Here is a 27640-nt window from a genome sequence, read left to right on the forward strand (position 1 = left end):
TAGCTGGTAAAATTGTATTTTAATTTTTTTTGGAGGGTAAAATAATTTATTAATTCATCTCTTTATTGATCTGGTTGCACTGAAAAATTTTTATTCATCACACAAAATACTCAAAAGCTGGGGGCATTTTTCATGCACAGACATTCAGATTACTGTCTGTTCTCTTGCTAGACAGCAAGTTCCTGGGATGTAGTGCATATGATGAACTAACTCTGTTCTTTGAGTGTAAAACTTTGAAATTGGAAGTTATTATGAACTTGACTTTCAACATTTTCCTCCTTTTTGTATATTTGTGTGCATTTAAAAAAACAACAACAGCAACTAGATCTTCTGCCAGAACAGATCAATTACTAGCAGCAGAACGTGGATTTTCAAGAATCACCTTACTGTACAATACAGTAAGGTGATTCTGCTGTACTGTTTCCTCCAACTGTACAGTCCCAAGCAAAGTCATTTCAACAGTTACAGCTTGAATCCACAGTTCAGTGGTGGAGAGTATGGACTTTTTTCCTGTGAATTAAATAAATCCACTTATGTGGTTGCCCATGATGCTGAAGATTGTTACCCTGGGATGAAAAGGTCCAGAATAACTTATTCTTCCATTTGTATTAAGGGCCAGGAAGAACACTGTGTAGTTCATGGTGATAAAACATCAGGATATCATTACAATGCACTTACTTGTGAAGGCTGCAATGGTAAGGATCAAGTCAAAACTTAAATCCTAGCATTCACTGAAGAGTTATGAAATTTTAAGCATGTAGGAATACTTTTTAAATTGTGAAAAATAAAACCAAGAAGAACCATTGATATATTTAAAGTGATCAATCTGTGGGGTCAAAGACATGAAAATGGAATTTAATGAAGTTTTGAATTTTTAAAAAACTTTGTGAAGACTTTTACAATTAAACTTCAAAATATTTATGTGACAGAAAGTTTCCATGTTCCTAGGTAAATCTGATGTTAGAATACAAAAATGTCTTCTAAAAAGATCTGAATGTTAACTATTACATTTTCTCATGTGGCTGGTATAATTCTTGAATTAGGAGGAAATTTCAATTAAATGACTTCTAAGATTCTATCTATTCTATTTTTTAGGAATGCTTTTCTTGAAAACAAATAGGAGATCGGCAAGTGAAGATTATCACTGACAATGGCATTTTCAAAGAGTAAAATAGTCTTTGATGAAGTTTTGAAGCACTTATATATTTTTTATTCACACAGCAATATTGGCACAGAACCTAGAAATGATTAGATCAATACTGCAGTAGTAAACATCTTAGTTCAAGGTAAAGTCTTATGGTTGGAATCTTACACTCACTTCCTGCAAAGAATAGCCAAACAAAGACCAAGGGAAAAGAGGTACTAGCTTTATGAATAGAAGAATAGCTGGGCCAGTATTTGCTTCATCTTAAAATGCAGGGCCTTGCTGTTAAAACTGGGACTTCTCTGGTGGCTCAGTGGTAAGGAATCTGCCTCCTAATGCAGGATATGTGAGTTCTCTTGGGTAGAGAAGACCCCTAAAGAAAGAAATGGCAGACCACTTCAGTGTTCTTGCCTGGAAAACCCCAAAGACAGAGGAGTGTGGTGGACTACAAGTCCATGAAGATTGAACAACAACAGGTGTTAAAACTAAATTGAAGAATGAGGCACAGTTCTGGAAACCTAAGCTGGGCTTTCTAGTCCCTTTACTGAATCTAAGTCATGAAACTCCCACTCTCAAGTGTGTCTGCAGAAAGAATATGGCAGGCTACTAAGAAGGATATTGACTAGTCTCATCAACTTCACTGCTTGGAATGGAATAAAAGGAAGATAGCAGGGATTATTACATAGGAATGGGAAATGAAAGAGGAAATGGAAAGAGATTGCTATGCATTGATTTAGGAAAATGTAGAATCTCCGCCCACTCCTTGACACACACGCGCGTGCATACACACACACGCGCATGCATACACACACACGCGCGCACACACACAAAACTGCTCATTCAACATCTTGGACTAGATAAGTTAGCAGCATTATCTCATCTGGAGAAGTGCTAAAAAAGTAAAGAGGGGTAAGTTTGGAAGAGCATCTCTTCCTTTATGAGTTGAGGTAGCAACATGAGGAGAGAAAAAGAGAGGCTTTTCTTATAGTTTTATTTTACCTCAGCACACATTCCTTCTAGGCAACCTTGAGTGATGTGTCAATGTAATATGTTACGATGTAAGAATCATGATATTCTCTAAGATACAGTTTTTAAAATGCTTTTAGATGATATAACCATAAAAATAGGGAGTTGGTTTAATGTGTTTGGGTTATTTAGCTTAATTTCCAGATAGATTATTGTCAGGAATAAACATGGAGTAAAATATATCAAACAGGAGATGATTAAAACAATTATCCTGATAAATGTATATTAAACCAAACTTTTCTATTGAGGGGAAAAACATTTTATTGAAACAATTTAGTTAACTTAATTACTTTATGATAAAGATTAAAAACAAGTAACTAAAAAATACCTTATAGTAAAATTTTTAAAACTCTTGTTTTGTTACTAGGGGTTTTTCCATGCAGCATCACCAGGAATGCAGTATACAGTTGCAAGAATGGAGGTCATTGTGAAATGGACATGTACATGCAGACAAAATGTCAAGAATGCAGACTAAAAAGTATAAGGCAGTAAGAATGAAAGGAGAATGTAAGTACCATTGTGTACTTTTTTTTGAGAAGGGTTTTAGTTTTTATTACCTTACTGGGAACTTATACTCTTAAGTTATTTTGAACATATTTTTCAATAATATATTTGTCTAGATTTAAGCAGGGGATCCCTGGGTTGGGAAGATCCCCTGGAGAAGGGAAAGGCTACCCACTCCAGTATTTTGGCCTGGAGAATTCCATGGACTGTATAGTTCATGGGGTTGCAAAGAGTCTGACATGAGTGAGCAACTTTCACTTTCAAGCTATTTCTCTAGCAAATGCTAAATTATAATAACCAGTTACCAATCTTGGTAATTATTTATATAAACTCTGTTCTATACTGTATTTGTCTAACTTTGGCACTAATCATATTTTCTTCCTAATTGGAAACCCTTGAGTTTTTATTTCAGTTAACCTAAAGTTATGTAATTCATCTAGAAAAAGCAGAATTTTAAATTAGCAGTTTCTCTTCAGTTGACATTCTGTTGCTTCCAAGATATCATGAGGAAATTTCTCTAACATAAAAAGGTCTAAATTTATAATTTTGAGATGTAAAATTAATTTTAATTTATGTCTAGGATGACTGTAGTTTTAAGTAGACAAGTTGTTGTAGAAAGAAAAGAAGTAAGTAATGTAAACAGTAAGTTTAACTGCTGTTATACATGCTTACCAAAAAATAAAGGTTCTTTTTGAAAAGACTGGTTTGTGATCGTATATGTGTTACAATGTAAGACAATTTTCATCAATCTTATGATGGTATTTGATGTACCCAAAACATTTCATGTGAATTTTGTAATATCACAGTTTTGCTCACGGAAATCCAATGCAAATCAAATGGACTTCAAAAGAAATTTAAGCAGAAGAATAGCTTTGGCCCTAACATCAAAATAGAAGAGAAAGGGATAAACAAGTTTGTATCATCCACCACTAGATCTGGAAAAGTGGCAAAACTCATAACATGTTTTGTTTCTTTAATGATGATATCTTGTTTGATAAGCATGCGTTATAGTTTTCCCCCATATTTTCTTACAGATTCAGGAGCACATGGGACTAACTTAGGAACATCAGCTCATTAACACATTGTGGCCACTCATCAAAAATATACAATTCCTTTAGAAGCAACAGAAAGATTTGTATGTGTTCATTAATGGCAAGAAATAATTTGTAATTAATTATGTTAGAAAATAACGGCATAATTATAAAAGTTTAAAATTTCAAGCTCGCCAGTCCAGGTTTGATGCATGATACTGGATGCTTGGGGCTGGTGCACTGGGACGATCCAGAGGGATGGTACGGGAAGGCAGGAGGGAAGGGGGGTCAGGATGGGGAACACGTGTATACCTGTGGCGGATTCATGTTGATGTATGGCAAAACCAATACAATATTGTAAAGTAATTAACCTCCAATTAAAATAAATAAATTTATATTAAAAAATAAATAAATTTATATTAAAAAATAAATAAATAAAGTTTCAAGCCAAAGTTAATGGAAGAATGATCGCACCACTGGCAAAAACAGGAATTTGACAGTGAGAATCAGACTGGAACTAAGTTGAGCCCTATTCTGCAAGAGCTTCATCTAAAACAATAATCAAACAGAAAGGTATACAATCCACACAGGCAGTTGTAAATACAGGATTATCAAGCACCCTTTTCAACACCAAATAATGGCTTCCTCTGCTGGTCATTTTAAAAAGTGAAAAAAATTGTTTTAAATGTGAGAAGTTATTAGTCAGTGACCAGTTTGCCAAATGAAAGAATGCAAAATATGTATGTCTTCCTTTTCTCCACAGCACCCAGACATAATTCTATATATCAATTAATATTATACAACAGAAAGAGGTCATTAACTTTTTGGAAATTATTTTAATAATTAGCTTGAAATAAAAATAAATTTTTAAAGAGCAAATTCATTAAATTATTACTCCTTTATTAAATCTTTATTTTCTTGAATTCCTTCTTCTAATTTCAAACTTACTTTTTCATTTTCAAACTAATTTACAAGACAGAAGAACAGTTCATCACGTTTTAGTTAGCAAAATAAACAAGTATAATCATTAAGCAGCATTTCTAACTTGTTATGATGATCTATAAAAATTATTTTTTAGAACATAAAAAAGAACTTTTTGTCACACTTATAGATAACCTGTAAGAATATGGGTCTCACTTTCATCAATCTAAAATAAGGTTTCCTGAATCATCTCCAAAATGTATCCAATATTTTTATGGAAGATTATCTTCCCTAAACATTTTGAAAAGGTGCTTTATCTTTGTCCTAACCCAGTGTTACATTTTCTCAAAATTTTTCTTTCACCATGCCACAATATTGAAGCTAAACAGCTTTAAATTCAAAATTTTATCTGCTTCTTTATATATTAGAAAATGTCATTTTCTAATATATTAAAAAACACATTTATATCAAACAAAACATCATCAGGAATAGAAACTAGTAAAAATTAAAACTCTGTAATTAGAATCATTAACTCAATCTTTATCTAAAATAAGTTAGTTTCCCTAGACATTTAATTAAGCTTTGTGTAACCTCTCCTATGTGTTCATCCTAAAACTGACATGCAACTAATATTAATGAAACTTCAAAAAAGCACCATTCTTAAAATCCACATGATAGAAACAAGATAAACCTAAGTTAACTATGAAATAACACTTTGGTTTAAATACCATTATAAGATTTACTATACCATATTTTCAATTCCGAGTCTCATTATACCTGTAGTTCTTGAATGGCTTTCCGCTGTGCTTCAATTATTTTTCTATTTTCTTGCAACTTGTTTTCTTTATGCTTCAGTTCAGATTCTACATTCACTTTCCACTTCTTGATCTTTTCAGCCTCCTTATACAGTTTTGAATATAGTCTGCTCATTGGCTCTGAATTCTATTATAAAATAAGTTTTCAAAGACTGTTAATTGTTCAAAGTTTAGTATAACCAAACTACAGCTGCTTATTGAAAACATCCATGAGTGTCTTAGTACTTGAGAGCAAATCTCTCCTCAGTTTTTGCCCTAATATCATACTGAAAGCTATGTGAACTTTTTTTTATAAATTGTATTTCTTTTTTTGTTGGTTGGCTGCAGGGATATGCAAATCCTGAACTGATCTTTCTGTGACTCTCATGGATAGTCTTACATATACAGAGGTTAGTGGATTTCACCAAGGGACTTCCAGGTATCACACTGCCTTTGGAAAAAATTAAAGTAATTTAATATGTAATTTTTAAAAAGTTCCTTGTTTTAAAGGAAGGTGACATTTTGAGAAGACAAAACCCTCTAGTTTTCTACCAAAACTGCCTCTAAATTCAAAAACATATTGACTTTTTTGCTTTAATCAATCAGGTGGATGAAAATATAAATATTTAAAAATACTATTCAAGTGACTTCAAAGACTTAGAGTTAAGACAAACTATGATTGGTTGTATGTTTTATTTTATTTTTGGAAATAAATAGTTTTGGTTTTTAGATAAACAAAATTCCTTGTACCATACCAAAAAAAAAAAAAAAATCAAGCAATTGTTGGCCAAAATGTAGCTGTCTATTTACATATACAGATAACTCTGAGAAAATAAATCCTTCAAGGCTAAACTAACTATGTTTTTTTTTTTTTTAGTTTTTTATTTTTTAAATTTTAAAATCTTTAATTCTTACATGCGTTCCCAAACATGAACCCCCCTCCCACCTCCCTCCCCACAACATCTCTCTGGGTCATCCCCATGCACCAGCCCCAAGCATGCTGCACCCTGCGTCAGACATAGACTGGCGATTCAATTCTTACATGATAGTATACATGTTAGAATGCCATTCTCCCAAATCATCCCACCCTCTCCCTCTCCCTCTGAGTCCAAAAGTCCGTTATACACATCTGTGTCTTTTTTCCTTTCTTGCATACAGGGTCGTCATTGCCATCTTCCTAAATTCCATATATATGTGTTTAAGCTAACTATGTTTAATTTGCCTTTGCCATAGGAACTTATTATCTGGTTCTGATGAAAGTGCACTAAAATATTAAATGTGGAATCATGATTATTCTAAGGGGACAGTTAGGATTCATATCATAAATAATATAAAAATGTTAAATTCTATACTTGAAAATTACCTTTTCATTATCTATTTCAAACAATTATGTGATCTTTTCATAAAGGATTTGAAAATATGACCAATGAGGATCAGACTGCATTACAGAAGGGATCAAAAACTGAAGTGATATTCCTTCATGTGGCCCAAATTTACAGTCAAAAAGAATGTTTTCTTCAACTTCTGAAAATAAAAAGGGCCAACTAACTCAATCTTAATAGTTATTATTAAATTTAGCAACAAATTATAGAACACTGAACTATTTTTCTTATATTTTAATTTTACTAGTTGATATATAAATAAGTATGTCAACAATAGCTGTTTGTAATTTACCAAGTCTTTGTTTTAGCTTTTGTTTTTTTTTAAAGAAAGTCATTCTTTTATATAGCATTACAGAAAACACATTTTGAAGGGTCTCCTATATAGTTTTTATATAAAGTATGAACTATTATTCTAGATTCATGTTTCAGTAATAAAAATTATAAAGCTATCATTTGTTGGGAATGTTTCCTGTATAACAGATATTAGAGTTATTGAAATTACTATCTGCATAAAGATTTTTGAAAAGCAGACTTTATATTTTTCCCTTAACTATGTACTATGAGGGGCTTCCCTTATTGCTCAGTTGGTAAAGAATCTGCCTGCAGTGCAGGAGCCCCAGTTTGAACCCTGGGCTGGGAAGATCCCCCGGAGAAGGAAATGGCAACCCACTCCAGTATCCTTGCCTGGAAAATCTCATGGACACAGGAGCTTGATGGGTTGCAGTCCATGGGGTCGCAGAGTCGAGCATGACTGAGCAACTAATACTTACTTACTTAGGTAGGAAGAGTGGGGCACAACTGAGTGACTAACACTTAGATACTGTGAAGCTATTATATCATTTAGATCATTCACTGAATTATCACAATTAGAGTGGTACTAGAAATGCTAATTATCCCATGGAAACATTTTGCAATGAAGACTGTTCTTCCATTATGCTGACTGGTAATATTACATGTAATACAAAATATCATTTTGGATGGAAAAAGTTGGTCAGATCAAAAAATTGCTCAGAAAGTTGATTTCATTTTCTTCTTATACAGCTTTGAGAAAATGTGATAATGGCAATATGAGTCAGCACTATGTTTTGACAAAAATACATTTGATATTAATCTTTTTAGGTATTGCTGAAGAATTTATTATCAGAGTATATTGCTTCTGTAGAAGAATGAGTGAGCTTACTATTGCTAATACTGAATATGCTCTGCTTGCAGCCACAACAGTGCTTTTTTCAGGTAAAAATACATTTGGCAATAAAGTTTGGATTAAGTTTGCAAGGAAATCATGAAGTTTGTGGTTATTATATTATTCATTGATTCCAAATGTGCCAATTTTAGTCAAAATTGACTTCTCTATAAGAGCATTCCTTTCAGCTTACAAACATGCTGTAATTTCTTGCATCTTAACAAAATGCCTTTTGACTTTGAATCCCCTTTCAGCTATTCTATTTCTCTGTTTTACATTATAGTCAAATTTTTAAAAATTAAGAACTGTTTATATTTCTGCCTCCATGTCTCTCTTCTCATTCACTTCTGAAACTAATACAGGTAGATTTTGTCCCCTCCACCATAACTTGTCAAGATCTTCAGTAATTTGACATTGTGAATTCCAGTGATCAGTTAAATCCTGATCTTCCTTAATCCATCAGCTACTTTCGACACAGCAGATAGCTTTCTCTTTCTTAGAACACTTATCATTTGGCTTCAATTGATCACTCCCTCCTTCTTGGCATGATTTTTTTCCACTTAGTTTCCAGGACATTATAGTCTCTTGGTTTTCCTCCTCAGTAGCTGCTCTTTCTGTCTTTGTTAATTCCCCATCATCTTCCACACTGATAAATGTTAAAAATGTTCCAACACTCAGTTTTCTTCTATCCCTACTTCCTTAGAAATTACATCTCATCTCATGGCTTTAAATACCATCTAGGGGCTGACAACTCCCAAACTATATGCCAACCTGTACTGCTACCCGAAGCTCCATTACATAGCCTACTCAAGATTTCAATTTTGATGTTTAGAAGGGATATAAAATTTAACCCCCTCCTGTGAACTCTTGATTGCTCCCCTGATCCTTCTATATTCTTCCTTCATCTCTTCTAAATGGCATCTCAATCCTTTAAGTTGTAGAAGTCAAAATTCTTGAAGTCATCCTTCACTTCTTTTTTCCTCTTATTACCCATATTATATATGCAACAAATCATGTTGACTCTAGCTTCAAAATAGATCTAGACTCAACCACTTTTTACTGTCTCTGCCATCCTAATAAAACTAACTTACTTTCCTATTTCTGCCCTTGCCTCCTTAGGATCTATTCTTTAAACAGTAGCCACAGTGATTCTTTGACAACATAAACCATATCATGTCATTCTTCTGTGCATAATCCTTTAATGTATTTCTCTTTAATACAATTTACAGCCAAAGTTCTTTCTGATATCGCTTGCAACTATTCCTTTTGCTAACATCACCACAACCACATTGCTTTTGATGCATATGTTCCCTGAAAATTTCAAGTAGGCTCCTTCCACAAATTCTACTGTACTTGACAAATTTTCTGCTTGGAAAACTCCTTTCTAGATAGCTTCATGGTTCCCTCCTTCACCATCCTGGATCTCTGCTAAGTGTCATATTAAATCTGATTAGCCTTTAAAAAATAGCCGCTGTGCCTCTACCCTAAATTCTTATCCCCTACTCTTAATTTTTGTCATATATTTTTATTTTAAAAATGTGTATATGTCTCTATTCTCCCCTACTCCTCCTAGACCCAAAATACAAGCTCAATAAAGGCAGGAAACTTAGCCTAGGTTCACTGCTGTATCTCCAGCACAATGACTAGATGAATGAATGCTGTCTAATCATTAAGAAATACGCTCAGTCACGTCCAACTCTTTGTGACCCCATGGGCTGTAGCCTACTAGGCTTCTCAGTCCATAGGATTTTCCAGGCAAGAGTACTGGAGTGGGTTGCCATTTCCTTCTCCAGGGTATCTTCCTGACCCAGGGATCCAACCCGGGTCTCCCACATTGTAGGCAGATGCTTTACCCTCTGAGCCACCAGGGAAGCCCCTCATAGAGTATTATGAAGCTCAGATAAGACATTGCATAGAAGGAGGTTACCTAGCATACAATCTGGCATATATGAAAGGCTCAATGTGTATTTTCTATTTTTATTATTTTAAAGTGTATGGTCTTAATTATCTTCTACCATTTTCCAGTATTCATTACAATATATATGATGATGTTTTTCAGATTGCCCATGCCTTAAAAATAAGCAACACGTGGAAAATTTACAGGAACCAGTTTTACAAATTTTGTACAAATATTCAAAAATTTATCACCCAGAAGACCTACAGCATTTTGCTCATCTCATAGGGAGGCTCACTAAACTGAGAACACTGAATCACAACCACTCAAAAATACTTAGCATTTAGAAAACAAAGGACCCCAAATTGACTAGTTTACTCTCTGAGAAATGGAATTTGTATTCATGCTGCTGAAATTTTATAACGTTGTGGTTTGTCTTATACTTCTTAACTCTAGATTGTTTACTTTATCATCATAGGATGATTGATTTGAAAAACATGAACAGAATTGCTGTCACCAATATATTGCTATAAAATGGACATTATCAAGGGCTCATCAAATTTTGTGGAATATAGGACCACCACTAGAGGGACATCTAGGATTCTTTTCAAGATTCGTGCCCAAGGAAGCAATGGTGATTGTTCCTGCATGTTCCCTTCAAAAGGGAGTAGTACTAAATACAGTTCTTACCTGAAAAAAATCTTTTTTTCATTTAGCAGAAAATCGAATGAAAATATATTGATTGCTTATAGATATAAAAAAGATTATCTAGTGGAAATAGTTGTAATCAGAATAAAAGCAGTTTGTGAACTTAAGGCTAGGTTGATAGCTAAACATTTTAAACCTATTACTATTATAGCATTCTACAAATTATTAAGAGGAACAAAGCTTTGTCCAACTCTTACTTTTTCTTAATGTCTTTAAAAAACAGATCTTTTATAAGTCCCAATTAAAATTTTGTCATGGAAAGATATTGAAAAATTAAAATGACAAAATATGTTAACATATATTGGGAAATTAAGCACAATTTAATGCTCATTCTGGTAGACAATATTTTAACTTTTTTGCTAACACCTTTCATAGAAAAAATTAAAGTTCTTAAAACCTGAAATCTTACCACAAACATTTTAATCCTTATAAGAACTGGATTAACATTAAAACATTTCATGTGAAATACACAAAAATGAGAAATTATATGGAAGCCCAATTATTTAGAAAGACTGGACCTGAGTAAATAAAACTGAATTTAATACTAGGAATGACATTTTGGTTTTCAATAAGAAAAAAGACCATAGTTGAATATTTCATTGTTACAAAACTTAAAAAAATTTGGAATATTGAATTTATACCTTTAACTTTTTAAATATGTTGATTAAATGTGTCAGCTATTTCCCGCAGGGATAATTTTGTGCATTTATTCTTGGTATCATCTCTCTCTCTCTTTTTTTGGTATCATCTCTTAAAGGGAGTATTTAGTCTTTTTTAGGGTACCTAGACTCTTTCCGGAGAAGGCAGTGGCACCCCACTCCAGTACTCTTGCCTGGAAAATCCCATGGATGGAGGAGCCTGGCAGGCTGCAGTCCGTGGGGTCGCTAAGAGTCGGACACGACTGAGCGACTTCACTTTCACTTTTCACTTGCATGCACTGGAGAAGGAAATGGCAACCTACTCCAGTGTTCTTGCCTGGAGAATCCCAGGGATGGCAGAGCCTGGTGGGCTGCCGTCTATGGGGTCGCACAGAGTCGGACACGACTGAAGCGACATAGCAGCAGCAGCAGACTCTTTTTCATATAAAATGAAACTCTTGCACTTTTTCCTAGCTCAAAAATTATGTTTTTACCAGCTCAAAAATGTAAGTTTAGCAGAAACTATTATGTCTGAAAGGTTAAAGTTACACAAAACAAAATGAGTTATTTAAAACTATTACTAAAGTCCTCTGGAAAAGCATCGGTTATACTGTAGGACATGGAGAAAACTAGAACATACAGTCAGTATGTTGAAAACAGAATGTATTGTCTTACTGCTCAAACCTAGGTACCTAACGCCATATTTATTGCTTCTAGTAGCTCAAATCTGAAACGAGAGTCATTTCAGACTTTTGCTGCTCACTTTAAAAAAGCCATCAAGTCCTATTAATTTTACTTTCTAATTATCTTTTACATTTGACACATTTTCATCTTCAATGGCTCTGTCATAGCTTAGATCTTCGTACCTTACTCACGCAGGCTATTAAAACTGTCTCCCTAATCCAGTCTCGTAAACCTAAACCATTTTTCATACTACGAATTTTCTTCTGAACTTGATCATGCCTCCCTTTCTGCTCAAAATCTCCCAAGATTCCCATCCATAAAGTCTAAAATCCCAAAGCCTTTGCAATGCCTTCACACCTGCTAAGTCTCTAGTCTCATCATTTTCCCATTTGGGTCCTCACACACCTATACTGCACTGCTTGGTTTCACTCTCTTGGACTCATCTTTCTCACAACTCGAGCGCCTCACAACTCGAGCGCTACGGTCCTTCAGCTAGGAATACCCCTTCCCGTATTTACTATCTAGCCATAGTTTTATTTCCCCTTTCTGCTTTTCATAGAAGCAGTACTAGTAGCACATCCATGAAGGATTCTCCTGACTCCAAGCCACTGTAAAGGCCATTTTCCCTTTCGAAGTGTCTCAATGACCCCTTACAACCATTAGGTGATTATTTGGGCTATAATTATGTTTGTACTTGTTTCCTTCCTGTCACTGTGAACTCTTGGAGGACAGAAATAGATTTTTCACTCTCAGTTCCAATCTACCATAGTGTAAGTAAGTGTTAGTCGCTCAACCGTGCCCGACTCTTTGCGACCCCATGGACTGCAGCCCATCAGGCCCCTCTGTCCATGAGATTTTCCAGGCAGGGATCCTGGAGTGGGTTGGCATTTCCTTCTCCAGGGGATCTTCCCAACCCAGGGATCGAACTCCAGTCTCCTGCACTGCAGGCAGATACTTTACCGACTGGGCTACAAGGGAAGCCCTATCATAGCACCTAATCTATCACAGCACCTAAAAGTTTTCTTCACATTCTTTAACAAGAGCAGAAGCTTAAAGAATGTCAAATTCTAAGAATCCAGGTAAGAATTGTTACTGACGTAAATGGAAATCTCGCGAGATGTAGGTCTTGCTCGCTTGGCGGGCAGACGCTGCTGACCGTTATTTCGCGGTTAAATCGCGGTTCGCTCTGCCCCTCCCTCCTGGCCGCTGCGGTGGAGCTATTTCCCGCCTTTTCCGAGGTTCGCAGGCAGAAGTTCTTCTTGGTTCTTTCTGCTGCCCTAATGAGACAGCAGGTGGTGGTTCGCGTGGGCACTGAGCCCGCGATTTCCCGCTAATTTTTTTTAAAGGTAGAGTCAGGCGTGCCGAGTTCCTTTCCTGAGGAGGAAACGTAGAGGTGGGCGACATTTTGATACTGCCGCTCCCTCACGCAGGGCAGCCTCCAACGCCTCTGTAGTCGTCAAAGCACCTAAGCTAGTTCTTCCCGGCGAGGTGATGCAATTTAACAGGGTTGGTAGAGGTAACGGGCTTCTTTTCAGGCTGTCCTGGTGATGATGCTAGTTTGAATTTCTCGATTATGTACGCCGCCAGCACGGCCATTGGTGGTAGGGGAATGGTGGGGACTTAGGGGATGTTTCCCGCCACCCGCAGTAAGGCACGCTGTAGGCTTACATGGTAGCAGAGGTTTCGCCTATTCCCTTATATACCCATTTAGTACAGAACAAGTAGGGTATTAGTGGAACAATGTGAAACACTTTCCCCTCCTTGAGCAGTAGATAATTACACGACTGGAAGAGAGAAAATGGAAAAACAAAAGCCGTTTAAATTGTTTGTGCCACCAAGATTAAGTAGCAGTCAAGTATCTGCAGTGAAACCTCAGACTTCGGGAGGAGATTCTAATTTCTTCAAGGTAAATTTGCATATGAATTTTCATTTGATTATTCTTTAGGTAAAGGAAGCAAAGTGAACTTTCCTACTGGTGATGTTGTATAATTTTTTTGTCTGTAAATATCGTCTCATTTGATATTGCTATTTAATCTCATTTAATCTTGCTATTCTCAAGTATATTAAATAGCATTGCTTTGAATTAATAATAAGCATACTTAATGTGTTTAGGCATCATTCATTTAAAGAAGTAATCAGTGGTGCTTTAGAATTCTGCGTACATAATGGGACCTGCTTATTTTAATCCTCCCTTGCTTTCTTAAAATGATTTAAAGCAACTTATATACAAGAGGATATAAATTAGAAGAAAATGTTAGAATCAAGGAAAATTAAGAAAATTTAGACAAATATATAGATATACTGGTAAAAATTAGTGTGACTGAAATTAATTTGATTCTGAGCTTCCTGGTTGACAGGATAAAAAGGGAAATTTGTACATGTAGATTCTTTTAGGAAAGGAGGAATTATATCAAGTTTCTCAGGCAAAATAGAGCTTTTTTTTTTTAGTAATTAAATTTCTCAAGTGGAACTGTATATTGGAGATGGGATGAAACAATGAATATTTTAATTTTCTATGCTGTAGAAAAATTCCTATGTCTTTATAGCCAAGAGTATAATGCTAAAATTCTATTCAGTGAAGAAAACTCTCAATTCTACCAGGGGAAAGATATTAATAAAATTGAAGAAAACTAATATTCCAGGCTACTAATTGAATTTACTTATATTATTCCTGGTACTTATAAAACACGTGTAATGTAATTTTAGTTAGCTTTCTCTTATAAGTGAAAATTAAAAATTTTTGCTCTGTTTACATACCACGGTCATTTGATATTTTTAACACAATGTATACATTAAAGAGGGGCTCCCGGGTGGCTCAGTGGGTAAAGCGTCTGCCTGTAATGCGGGAGACCTGGGTTTGATCCCTGGGTTGGGAAGATCCCTTGGAGAAGGAAATGGCAACCCACTCCAGCATTCTTGCCTGGAAAATCCCATGGACGTTAACATTAAAGAATTTACAATTATAGTCACTTCTTTAAGGAGATGTATATGCAATTACATATTATTTACACTGCTAGTTATTAGAGTGATATGGGACAGTGTGTTTAAGAACTTCTTTGTGTTTCTAGGGTTTCAACAAATGTGTTGAAGATGATTTTGGTTTTCCATTTGCAATGACTAATGTCTCCAAAAATGGGGAAAACATTGATTCAGGTAGGAGACTAGAATAGCAATGTATTACCTGTGTAGAAGCATTTTAAAAATATACTTTGCTAGATATCAAATATAAGTATTATATTGATTGATGTTAGCCTTGACATTAAAGCTGGATATAATACTTAGTATAAAAAATAAGATGTTGGCCTTTAATTCTAGTTGTCTTTTATCTTGCAGATCCTGCTTTACAAAAAGTTAACTTTTTGCCCATGCTTGAACAGGTCAGTTATGTATAGTGTATATGGATATAACCTATTTAGGTATTGAATTGCTTATTTGAAAAAGAAAAAAAATTCTTTAGTTGTTGGATTACTAGTCTTCAGTATTTAATTGCTACTATTTGGAAACATCAGAAATATTTTCTCATAGGATAAATTTATTCATTTTTCAGACTGATAATTCTGACAGTTGTCATTACCAGGAGGGACTAAAAGACTCTGATTTTGAGGTCAGGAAATTTCCTATTCATATTTAATTTATTATAATTGGAGTATCATTTATTATTACTTGTGTTTATCTTTCTTTTGAGGCTTCCAAAGAGTTAATATTTAGTTATTGTTTTAAGTTACATTCTTTAAACCTTTTATCCCCTTCGTTTTTCTTTTAAATTTGCTGAAATAGTAGGCCTCTGTATTTTCCTGGATTATAAAAGCATCCATTCTTAAGAGGTAATTGAACTTTAAATCATAAAAATCAAGAATAGAAAAGGGGCCTATTATACAGAGTGAAGTAACTCAGAAAAAGAAAGATAAATACTGTATACTAATGCATATATATGGAATCTAGAACGATGGTACTGATGAATTTATTTGCAGGGCAGTAATGGAGAAACAGAGAATAGACTTATGAACACCGGAAAGTTGGAGGAAGGAGAGGGTGAGATGTATGGAGAGAGTAACATGGAAACTTATATTACCATATGTAAAATAGACAGCCAGTAGGAATTTGCTGTATGACTTAGGGAACTCAGACAGGGACTCTGTAACAACCTAGAGGGGTGGGATGGAGAGGGAGATGGGAGGGAGGTTCCAGAGGGAGGGGACATAACCTATACCTATGGCTGATTATTTTGATAATTGGCAGAAAATAACAAAATTCTATAAAGCAGTTATCCTTCAATTAAAAAATAGGAAATATCAAAAAATAAGTAATAAAGTACCCTTCTCAAAAAAAAAAAAGAAAAAGGAGAGATGGATACAATATGTGAGAAGGCTGAGACTTAAGCCAGTATTTTACAAAATATTCTTGAATTAGCAGGTATGATTGTTAGGCTTGCTGTCTAAAGAATTTATAGGATATACTCTACTTTTGATTTTAGTTACAAAAATCATTCTTATGGCACATAGATGTCTTTAAAATAGACATTCCATGGCCTGATAAAATGCTATATGTTTGTTGCTGGGATTATGGTATCACAAATTTATAAATATGGAATTCCTAAATTTTGATAATAGAACTATCAAAGAGTGATTAGGAAAAAATAACTTCTGATATTTATCTTATAATATGTAAATTGTTGATGCAGGAAATCCGAACAAAATCTCGGGCTAAATGAAAGAACTTGTGTTCAGTATTATTTTTCGTGTCATTGTATTGTAAACTTCATATCCTTTGGTTAATTCTTAAACTGTTTGTGTAACCAAAATGTTGTAAGACCTTGGCTAAAATTTACAGATTTGTAGAGTGATTTATTTTAGCTTTTAACTAGCCAGATTCTCTAATTGACTTAAAGATTTCTAACTTCTGACTTAACGTACATTTTGAAGTAATTTGATTTTATTCAGCAATGAATAACTTAGTCAAGTGATCAGTAACCTTAGTCAAGTGACCAAGTTATAAAGTAGAGTAGCTAGTATTGCCTTAGTAGTTAAAAAAAAGTTAACATAGCTTTTAGTATGATATTAGGGCAAAAACTGAGGAGAGATTTGGTCTCAAGTACTAAGACACTCATGGATGTTTTCAATAAGCAGCTGTAGTCTGGTTTTACTAAACTTTGAACAATTAACAGTCTTTGAAAACTTATTTTATAATAGAATTCAGAGCCAATGAGCAGACTATATTCAAAACTGTATAAGGAGGCTGAAAAGATCAAGAAGTGGAAAGTGAATGTAGAATCTGAACTGAAGCATAAAGAAAACAAGTTGCAAGAAAATAGAAAAATAATTGAAGCACAGCGGAAAGCCATTCAAGAACTACAGGTATAATGAGACTCGGAATTGAAAATATGGTATAGTAAATCTTATAATGGTATTTAAACCAAAGTGTTATTTCATAGTTAACTTAGGTTTATCTTGTTTCTATCATGTGGATTTTAAGAATGGTGCTTTTTTGAAGTTTCATTAATATTAGTTGCATGTCAGTTTTAGGATGAACACATAGGAGAGGTTACACAAAGCTTAATTAAATGTCTAGGGAAACTAACTTATTTTAGATAAAGATTGAGTTAATGATTCTAATTACAGAGTTTTAATTTTTACTAGTTTCTATTCCTGATGATGTTTTGTTTGATATAAATGTGTTTTTTTTTAATATATTAGAAAATGACATTTTCTAATATATAAAGAAGCAGATAAAACTTTGAATTTGAAGCTGTTTAGCTTCAATATTGTGGCATGGTGAAAGAAAAATTTTGAGAAAATGTAACACTGAGTTAGGACAAAGATAAAGCACGTTTTCAAAATGTTTAGGGAAGATAATCTTCCATAAAAATATTGGATACATTTTGGAGATGATTCAGGAAACCTTATTTTAGATTGATGAAAGTGAGACCCATATTCTTACAGGTTATCTATAAGTGTGACAAAAAGTTCTTTTTTATGTTCTAAAAAATAATTTTTATAGACCATCATAACAAGTTAGAAATGCTGCTTAATGATTATACTTGTTTATTTTGCTAACTAAAATGTGATGAACTGTTCTTCTGTCTTGTAAATTAGTTTGAAAATGAAAAAGTAAGTTTGAAATTAGAAGAAGGAATTCAAGAAAATAAAGATTTAATAAAGGAGTAAGTAATAATTTAATGAATTTGCTCTTTAAAAATTTATTTTTATTTCAAGCTAATTATTAAAATAATTTCCAAAAAGTTAATGACCTCTTTCTGTTGTATAATATTAATTGATATATAGAATTATGTCAGGGTGCTGTGGAGAAAAGGAAGACATACATATTTTGCATTCTTTCATTTGGCAAACTGGTCACTGACTAATAACTTCTCACATTTAAAACAATTTTTTTCACTTTTTAAAATGACCAGCAGAGGAAGCCATTATTTGGTGTTGAAAAGGGTGCTTGATAATCCTGTATTTACAACTGCCTGTGTGGATTGTATACCTTTCTGTTTGATTATTGTTTTAGATGAAGCTCCTGCAGAATAGGGCTCAACTTAGTTCCAGTCTGATTCTCACTGTCAAATTCCTGTTTTTGCCAGTGGTGCGATCATTCTTCCATTAACTTTGGCTTGAAACTTTATTTATTTATTTTTAATATAAATTTATTTATTTTAATTGGAGGTTTATTACTTTACAGTATTGTGTTGGTTTTGCCATACATCAACATGAATCCACCACAGGTATACACGTGTTGCCCATCCTGAACCCCCTTCCCTCTTCTTTCCCCGTACCATCCCTCTGGGTCGTCCCAGTGCACCAGCCCCAAGCATCCAGTATCATGCATCAAACCTGGACTGGCGGGCTTGAAACTTTAGTATCATCTTTGACTTTTCCTTTTCTTTGTTCTAGGCAATTGCTATACTTTATTTTCTGCTTCTTTCACTTCAGATGGTATCATGCAGAATTTAATAGAAAAATGTAATTGTTTAATTTATCTGCGAAGTAAATGTTGAATGGTTAGAATATAATGTGAATCCACATACAGTGATAAATTTATTTCTATTTGCTTTAAGTTAAACATCATGTTAAATGTGATTCTAGAAGGCTTCTCACCTTGTCAGTAAAGTTGCTAATAAGTGAAAAATATTATTAGAGCATATTGTTTTAGCTTAATTCAAAGACAACCTATGATTTTCCAGAAAAATCTAGATGTTTACCTTAATATTTTTTTCTGGCTAAATATGTTTGGATATTAGGGGAAGGAAGAAAGAGGAAGTTTGTAAAATTGTGTGCCTACTATATGTTTGGTTACTTGTCACCTTTATATGGATATGTGATTGAGTTTCTATAGTATACATGTGTGCATGCTCAGTTGTGTCTGACTCTCTGTGTTTTCATGGACTGTAACCCACCAGGCTCTTCTGTTCATGGGATTTTCCAGGCAAGACTACTGGAGTGGGTTGCCATTTCCTCTGCCAAGGCGTGTCCCTGACACAGGGATCAAACCTGAGTCTCCTGTGTCTTCTGCATTGGCAGGCAAATTCTTTACCACTGGAGGGCACCACCTGGGAAGGCCTTTTACAGTATAAGGCAGATCTGAAGTCTTCTGTAGCCCTAATACCAGTATTTGGTAACTTGTGAGCTTTCTTAAATTGCTGCTGTCTCCATTAATAAACAGTTGACTTTTTTTTTGTGGATACTGTAACTGCTTAGTTTATGTATATAGCATACACTGTAGTGTGGAACAGTATAGTATGATATAGTATAATATAGAATTTATGCCATTTTTCTGAGGTGGGAGAGAGTGACTATATTTTGGTGTGATATCTTTCTATTTTAGGCACTTGATTCAGTTGAGTGTCAGTTTTGGTCTCAAATTGTCAGTTGTCATTCAAGAGCACCTAACATTTAGTTAAGAGCTTTGTCAGAATGTAGATAAGAAACAAAGTAATACTTAGAATAATAGAGTGACTTGATTATTGGATAACAAATTTAATATTAATAGAAAGTCACTCAGATCAACCAATTATTCGCTTGATCATGACTTTCTGAAAGGAATGTAGATTTTAGTGTATTCTTTCTTTTTTTCTTTTTGTATTTTTCTTGAGTTTGAAAGAGACTTTGGGTATTTAAAAATCATATTCCTGGCTTGTAAAAGAAGTTTGAGATACTGTAACTTTACTGAATTTGTTTAAATTTTTCTAACAGTTTTTTTGGCAGAGTCTGAGGGTTTTCTATATATAATAAAGTCATCTGCAAATAGTGACAGTTTTACTTTGTTCTTTCTGATTTGAGTACCTTTTATTTCTTTTTCTTGTCTTTTGCTGTGGTGGTGAAAATGAGCATCCTGTCCTGTTTCTGATCTTAGAGGACAAACTTTCAGCTTTTAAGGGCTGGCTATGATGTTAGCTGTGGGCCTGTTATATATGGCTTTTATTATGTTGATAAAGGTTCCCTGTATATGCACTCTGTTAAGAATTTTTATCATAAATGAGTTTTGAGTTTTCTCAAATGCTTTCTCTGCATCTGTGAGATGATTAGAGGTTTTATTCACATAATGAAATTCAGGAAATTACTCATTTTATGTTTTGAAGGTAAGATAGTTGGAATATTTCTGGAGTAATTAGTAAATGAAGATCCCAATCCTGTCTTCTCATTTTATTTCTTAGGTGAATCTGGAACTGTTACTAAGAGATTATTGAAAGCTACTTGTTAAGGAGGCTTTTACTTTCAAAGAAGGCAATTATTAAATCATCTTTGCAAATAGTACAGTCGACCTATTTTCCTTCATATAGTCACTTATCAGTGATTCATGATATATATAAAATGTTATAATGTTTTGAGAATTTCTTTAAAATTATAGTAATATTCAATAACTTTTAGATATGATTTTGCTTTGAGATCAGATTACATTTATGCAAACTCTTCCCTTTGTTCCAGGAATAATGCTACAAGACATTTATGTAATCTACTCAAAGAAACTTGTGCCAGATCTGCAGAAAAGACAAAGAAATGTAAGTATCTTTTCTTGTTTTATATGATTTTATCAATTTGTTGTTACTTTAATGATGGGAGGTGGAGAGGGGAACATATTATCTTTTAATTTTTTGAAACCAGTTTTTATTTGAACATGTTATATGTGTCTTTTTTTTTAATATGTGTCTTATACCATTTCTTTATATAATAACTAGAATTACTGTCTCATAACCATTTCTTTATATAATAACTAGATTCTTAATTCTTTGAGCTTCGAAAGCACAAAGATTTTTGAAAGATAATATTACATATTTCAAAAGGTATATATTGATACTTGACATTTATGGTTAATTCTCATTTTTGTTAAAGTGTGATCTTGAGAGTAACCTCTTCTGTCTAGAACAACCAGGAAGTTGAATCAAAAATGATATATAGTCATATTCATAATAGAAAATACTGGTGGAGGGCTATGCTGAAAACATAGTACTGAAGAATAGCAATGTAGTATTTATAAATAGAATTCTCAAATTTCTTCTAAAGAAACATTATTTTAGAGGTTTTAGCAGGAGAGCGCAGCTACTCGCATACATTTGACCGAAGACCGGTCCTCCTCTATTGGGGATGGTCACCCTCTTCGACCGAGCTCGCAGCAGCTTCAGGAGGGACGCACATGGAGTGGTGAGGGAGGAAGGGGACACCCGCCTAGCCAGCCGGATAAGCCGAATCAACCCTGGTGATCAATGGGGTGACAGATGTCACAGCCAGATCACCCTCATATCCTAAAGAAACATTATTTTAAAACATTCTATTAAGGTTGTGGTATATATGTAAAAGTGCATGTATTTATTCTGTGCATATTTTGATGTTAATTGTAAAGCAGGAATTTTTTCGTTTTGATGAAAAACATTGTCTGATTTTTCAAAAATAATAGTGTTTGTCTTTGTCATTAATCTGATACCAGCTCTATTTGTTTGTTTCTGCCAAGAATCTATTGGGAAATACTGTGTACCTGCTTTTCCAGGATAGCTTCTGTTTTTCAAATTTTAATTGATATTGCACAGCTTATTGCTTAACTCTTGGACTGAAGAGTTAGATATCCCTATGTTCAAATTCAGACTTCCAGTTTTTATCTGCCTGATCTTGAATAATTTATGTAACCTCTCTGTCCTTCTGTTTATTAAAGTACCTCAGACTTCCCTGGTGGCTCAGACAGTAAGCGTCTGTCTACAATGTGAGAGACCTGGGTTTGATCCCTGGGTTGGGAAGATTCCCTGGAGAAGGAAATGGCAACCCACTCCAGTACTTCTTGCCTTGAAAATCACGTGGACGGAGGAGCTTGGTGCAGGCTACTATCCATGGGGTTGCAAAGAGTCGGGCACGACTAAGCGACTTCACTTTCACTTAGTGTTGTTTAGAGAATTAAATTAGGTAGTAAATATAAAATGCTTAGAACAGTGCAAAGTACTCAATATATATTAGCTCTTAATGTTGTTTCAAGTATTGCTAGTTTTTTATTCTTGATCCCTGCCTATAGTACTTAGCTTTTATAACTATATATACTTTCTAGAATGTACTGCTCCACTATCAGCAGTTCCACTATACCCTGTTTATTCAACTTTCAAGATTAACTTTTCTGCCTAGATATAAAAAGTGGTGAAAAGTATATGGATGTGGGTAGAGAGAAGCTATATTGATTACCTTGTAGGAAGTAACCTGGGCTAGAGAGACAAGGCTGTTAGTTCTTCTGTTTAGTTTTAAGCTAAATCAGAGATTAGTTGGTGGGAGAGGTTAGAAGAACTTTTTAAATAGGTGCTCTTTTATATGAACTAAAGAGTGTATCCTTTTTCCCCAGTATTTCGGTTTATCTATTTATTTATGGCCATGCTGTATGGCTTGTGGGATCTTAGTTCCCCAAATAAGGATTGAACCTGTGCCCTTGGTAGTGAAAGTATAGAGTTCTAACCACTGGACTGCTGGGGAAGTCCCTGCTCCTCTTTCAAGGCTTTTTTGATGTTGAGCTACATGATATGTTTCTATGTTTTAGAGATTAATCCTTTGTTGGTTGCTTTGTTTGCAAATGTTTTCTTCCATTCTGAGGGTTATCTTTTTGTTTTGTTTATGATTTTCTTTGCTGTGCAAAACCTTTTAAGTTTAATTAGGTCCCAGTTATTTTCATTACTCTAGGAGGTGGATCGAAAAAGATCTTGCTGCAAGTTATGACAAAGAGTGTCCTGCCTATGTTTTCTTTTGAGAGTTTTATAGTATATGGCATTATATTTAGTTCTTTTATTCATTTTGAGTTTTTTTTCTGTGTTAGAGTTTTCTAATTTCATTTATTTACATTTGTAGCTGTCTAGTTTTCCCAGTGCCACTTACTGAAGATATTGTTTTTTCTTCATTGTACATTCTTGCCCTAAAAAAGTCTTAATACTTGCTTTATATTTAGTGTGAACTCCACATGTATTCTTGCTTTAAGCCTTTATTTTTCTATTGTGATTTTCTGTTTTTTATTCATTCAACATTAAAAAAAAACCTACTATGCACCATGAAATGTTCTAGATGTTGAGTAAAAACAATAGTAAAGATACAATTTTTCTGCAGTTATGGAGTATGTACTCTAGTAAGGGGCACATACCATAAATGAGTAAATATAATGTATGTTAGGTGCTGATAACTGTTTAAAAAGAGAATATTTTGGGATAGAGTATTTGGGGAAGTTTTTTTCTGATTAAGTGGTATTTGATTAGAGACCTGAATAATTGAGGGGCTGTACCATGAAGCTGTTTTGGGAATGAGTATTTCAGACTGAAGAAATAGTAAATGCAAAATCCCTTAGTCGAGAGCCTGTTTAATCTTTTCAATTCATAATAATGAGGTCACTGTGCTGTTACTTCCTGTATTTCTTACATTTTTTTGGTTTCTATTTTAACAGATAGGCAATTCAGGTTCAGATCACAAGTTTTATCTTACCTTTTGTGTGGGGATTCCATTACCAGTTCAGTTTTCAAAGCTTTTGCTGTGTTACTTTGGGTCTGTTTCATATATGCTCCACTCAAGATTATATTGGTTCTGGGACTTGGATAGTGATTTCAGAGCCTCTGCTGTATTTGCCTTGGGTCTATCTTGAGTATGCACATTCTCCCTTTTCCCTGTGGGACTTGTACCCACAAAGAATCTGAAAACTAAGCAAAAGCAGGTAGATTGGGAAGAAAAGTAAAAACCTGAAGAAGTGACTCATGTGAAGGCAAGTTCCCTGTTTGTTTAGTTTTTTCCTACCTTTTCTCCTAGAATTATTAAAAATGTATTAACAAATAATTAGCAATCCTCTTCTCCAGCTCTCACTAGCATTACCCTTCTCACCCTCAGCCTTAAAGAGGTCTTGTCCTTTTGTCCTTCGGCCAGAATCATGGAGTTTCTCCTCGGGTTTTGTATGTCTCTTTCTGCCGTGGCTGCTGTAGCTCCACTTCTGGGGCCACCCTTGAGACAGGGCCGGAAGAGAGAAAAAAAAATTAGAATTTCCTGTTGGTGCTCATGCTTCTTGTTAGATTTCTGCTGGGCCCTTCAGTTCAGTTCAGTCACTCAGTCGTGTCCGACTCTTTGCGACCCCATGAATTGCAGCACGCCAGGCCTCCCTGTCCATCACCAACTCCCGGAGTTCACTCAGACTCACGTCCATCGAGTCGGTGATGCCATCCAGCCATCTCATCCTCTGTCTTCCCCTTCTCCTCCTGCCCCCAATCCCTCCCAGCATCAGGGTCTTTTCCAATGAGTCAACTCTTCTCATGAGGTGGCCAAAGTACTGGAGTTTCAGCTTTAGCATCATTCCTTCCAAAGAAATCCCAGGGCTGATCTCCTTCAGGATGGACTGGTTGGATCTCTTACATTTTTAATAATTCTAGGAGAAAAGGTAGGAAAAAACTAAACAAACAGGGAACTTGCCTTCACATGAGTCACTTCTTCAGGTTTTTACTTTTCTTCCCAATCTACCTGCTTTTGCTTAGTTTTCAGATTCTTTAAGTAGTTGCTTTATGGATTTCATTCTGAGTTTTTGTTGTAATCAGTGGTAGAGAAAGGCTATAGGCTTATTCCATCCTGACTGATACTGATACTTGGTTTAGATTTTCTGAGTTATAATTCTCAACTATTCTTGGTCTGATGATTCATTATTATCTTCTTAGGTCATTGTTTCTTTTAATAACTCAAAAAATTCCTCCATATTTTTAAATGTCTTTGGGAGGAAGGTTGGTCTGAATTACTTTGTTGTTACCAGAAAACAGAGTCCTGGACATTTTTTCAAAATATAGATCAAATAATGTCACTGGCTAATTTTTTCAGTGGCTTTCCATAATTTTCAGGATAGCATGGTTTTGCCACTTCCCTTTGGCTTGCCAAATGTTTCCGCATGCTCCACATAAACAGGCTCATGGAGAACTAAACAGATTATGCTTCTGAGTTTTCATATATGTTTATTGGCTGATCCTCCTTCCTTCTTCATCTTAATTCTTATTTGTCCTTCAGAATTCAGAATAATTATTACTACCCTTGAGATATATTCTCTAAATTTTCACTCTGTCTTATATGCTCCTCTTCTTTTACTTAGTGCCCTTAGTATGCTTTTATCATGTATTTATCAGTGCCTTCAACAAATATTGAGTACCTACCACATGCTAGACATCTCACTGTAAGCTTGTAGGGAAGGGATCATGCCTTATTTGACTCAGTATATTCAATGCTTTGCCCAGTGTATGTTAAGATAGTAGGCAATAAATAAATGAATGAATGAATGAAGAATAAATTTGTTCTTAGATATTCCTTAAAAAAAAAAACCTTTAAATGGCTGGCTGTTGCACACTTAAGTACATTGAAATTCTTTAGCCTGCCATTTGAAGTACTACATACATTTTTTTGGTAGCCTTACTATTTAATGTAAGGATTACTTTATGTTGGAAAGGACTTTAAAACTTTTTGTTCTATTTTTATATCCATTGCGTTAGTTATCTTTATAGGAAATTAATAATTTCCTTTATGACTACCAAGTGGTAGTCTTTTCTGTGTTTGAATATAGTTATGGTTGAAACTCACTAACCCTGAGATTGTCATTTAAGGACAACTCTTATTTTTATGTTGAAATCTGTGTGTGTTTTGTTGTTGGTTTTTGGCTACGTCATGTAGCTTGTGGGATCTTAGTTCCCCACCAGGGATTGAACCCAGACCCCTTGCAACTGCCAGGGTTAGTTGAAATTAAGAAATTTAAACAGGGAGTTGAAATTTCTTATACTGAAATCTCTGTAGCTTCTTTATTCTTAATGTAATTCTTCTCCTTAAGACATAGAAAAAGTCGAAAGCTCATTTTTATCTCTTTAGATTTTTAAAGATAGTTACTTGTCCTTTTTGAATCTTGTCTTCTATAACCTACATTTTCAAGATTCTTTGTGCTTTTGTTATTTTGGTTGGTCTGTTTGAATATTTAGGAGTACAGATCTGTATGAGGTAATCTAATTTGTAATTTGACCTGTGTAAAGGCCTATTTCTTGTCTAATTGTAGGTGTCATCAATGAACTCTAAAGTCAGCTTATTTGCTAGTTACATTGTATTAAAGACTAGTGATTTCATTATTAATTAAAATCTTTAACTTTTTTTACTTCATTATTTACACATGCATTTAGACTTTTGGATCCAAATAGCATTCTTTGCATTTGCTGCTAAGTCATTTCAGTCATGTCTGACTCTGTGTGACCCCATAGACGGCAGCCCACCAGGCTCCCCCGTCCCTGGGATTCTCCAGGCAAGAACACTGGAGTGGGTTGCCATTTCCTTCTCCAGTTCATGAAAGTGAAAAGTGAAAGGGAAGTCGCTCAGTTGTGTCCGACTCTTCGCGACCCCATGGACTGCAGCCTAACAGGCTCCTCCATCCATGGGATTTTCCAGGCAAGAGTACTGGAGTGGGGTGCCATTGCCTTCTCCGTTCTTTGCAGTTATCCCTACTATAATTTCATTAGGCAGATCTCTATTTTAATCATGTACCACCACTTATTATTTTGGGATCCTGGCAAATAACATAATTTTTCTGTGTCACACTTTTGTTATCTATGAAATGGAGATAACCACAGTTCCATTTATCTATACTTAGATTTCTACCTAAATATATAATATATGTATTTATGTGTATATTTTTTTCCTTTGCCAGGACTCAGGCATTTTTTTGGTCCTTATGTCAGGTCAGTTTCTCTTTCTCCCTCAGATCTTGTCTCATCAGTAACAAAAATTTGGAATGACAGACTAAAGATTTCAAACAACAGACAAGTTGCAACTCCATTACAACTCAAGCAGACATATCTTTTAGCTCAGTTAGTAAAGAATCCACCTGCAATGCAGGAGACCCCAGTTCGATTCCTGGGTTGGGAAGATCTACTGAAGAAGGGATAGGCTGCCCAATCTAGTATTGTTGGGCATGCTTTGTGGCTCAGCTGGTAAAGAATCTGCCTGCAATGTGGGAGACCTGGGTTTGATCCCTGGGTTGAGAAGATTCCCTGGAGAAGGGAAAGGCTACCCACTCCAGTGTTCTGGCCTGGAGAATTCCCTGAACTGTATAGTCCATGGAGTCGCAAAGAGTTGAACACGACTGAGCAACTTTTGCTTTGTTTCACTTTCCCAAGACGTGGGAGCAGGCTGACCACAGAGGAGTCATTGTCCTCCCAACCCCTTTTGGCTTCCCTCTTTTTATACTTCTCCTCTTCTCCTTTTTGTTGTGCCCTGTGCAAAATAGGGGTT

General features: G+C 34.8%; 1 protein-coding gene across 1 annotated transcript in view; it reads left to right on the forward strand.

The window, feature by feature from the left end:
* SYCP1 (synaptonemal complex protein 1) overlaps nucleotides 1151-27640 on the forward strand; it is a 146435-nt gene continuing 119945 nt past the window's right edge. Inside the window, exons 1-10 of the mRNA XM_018045949.1 lie at nucleotides 1151-1286; nucleotides 2538-2677; nucleotides 7922-8035; nucleotides 13679-13815; nucleotides 14978-15062; nucleotides 15243-15286; nucleotides 15457-15513; nucleotides 17099-17263; nucleotides 18002-18069; nucleotides 20834-20907. Coding sequence (XP_017901438.1) covers nucleotides 2626-2677; nucleotides 7922-8035; nucleotides 13679-13815; nucleotides 14978-15062; nucleotides 15243-15286; nucleotides 15457-15513; nucleotides 17099-17263; nucleotides 18002-18069; nucleotides 20834-20907 — 796 coding nt within the window. The 5' untranslated portion in view covers nucleotides 1151-1286; nucleotides 2538-2625. The remainder of the gene's footprint in view (nucleotides 1287-2537; nucleotides 2678-7921; nucleotides 8036-13678; nucleotides 13816-14977; nucleotides 15063-15242; nucleotides 15287-15456; nucleotides 15514-17098; nucleotides 17264-18001; nucleotides 18070-20833; nucleotides 20908-27640) is intronic.

Source organism: Capra hircus, chromosome 3 (assembly GCF_001704415.2).
Source record: "Capra hircus breed San Clemente chromosome 3, ASM170441v1, whole genome shotgun sequence".
Lineage (NCBI taxonomy): Eukaryota > Metazoa > Chordata > Mammalia > Artiodactyla > Bovidae > Capra > Capra hircus.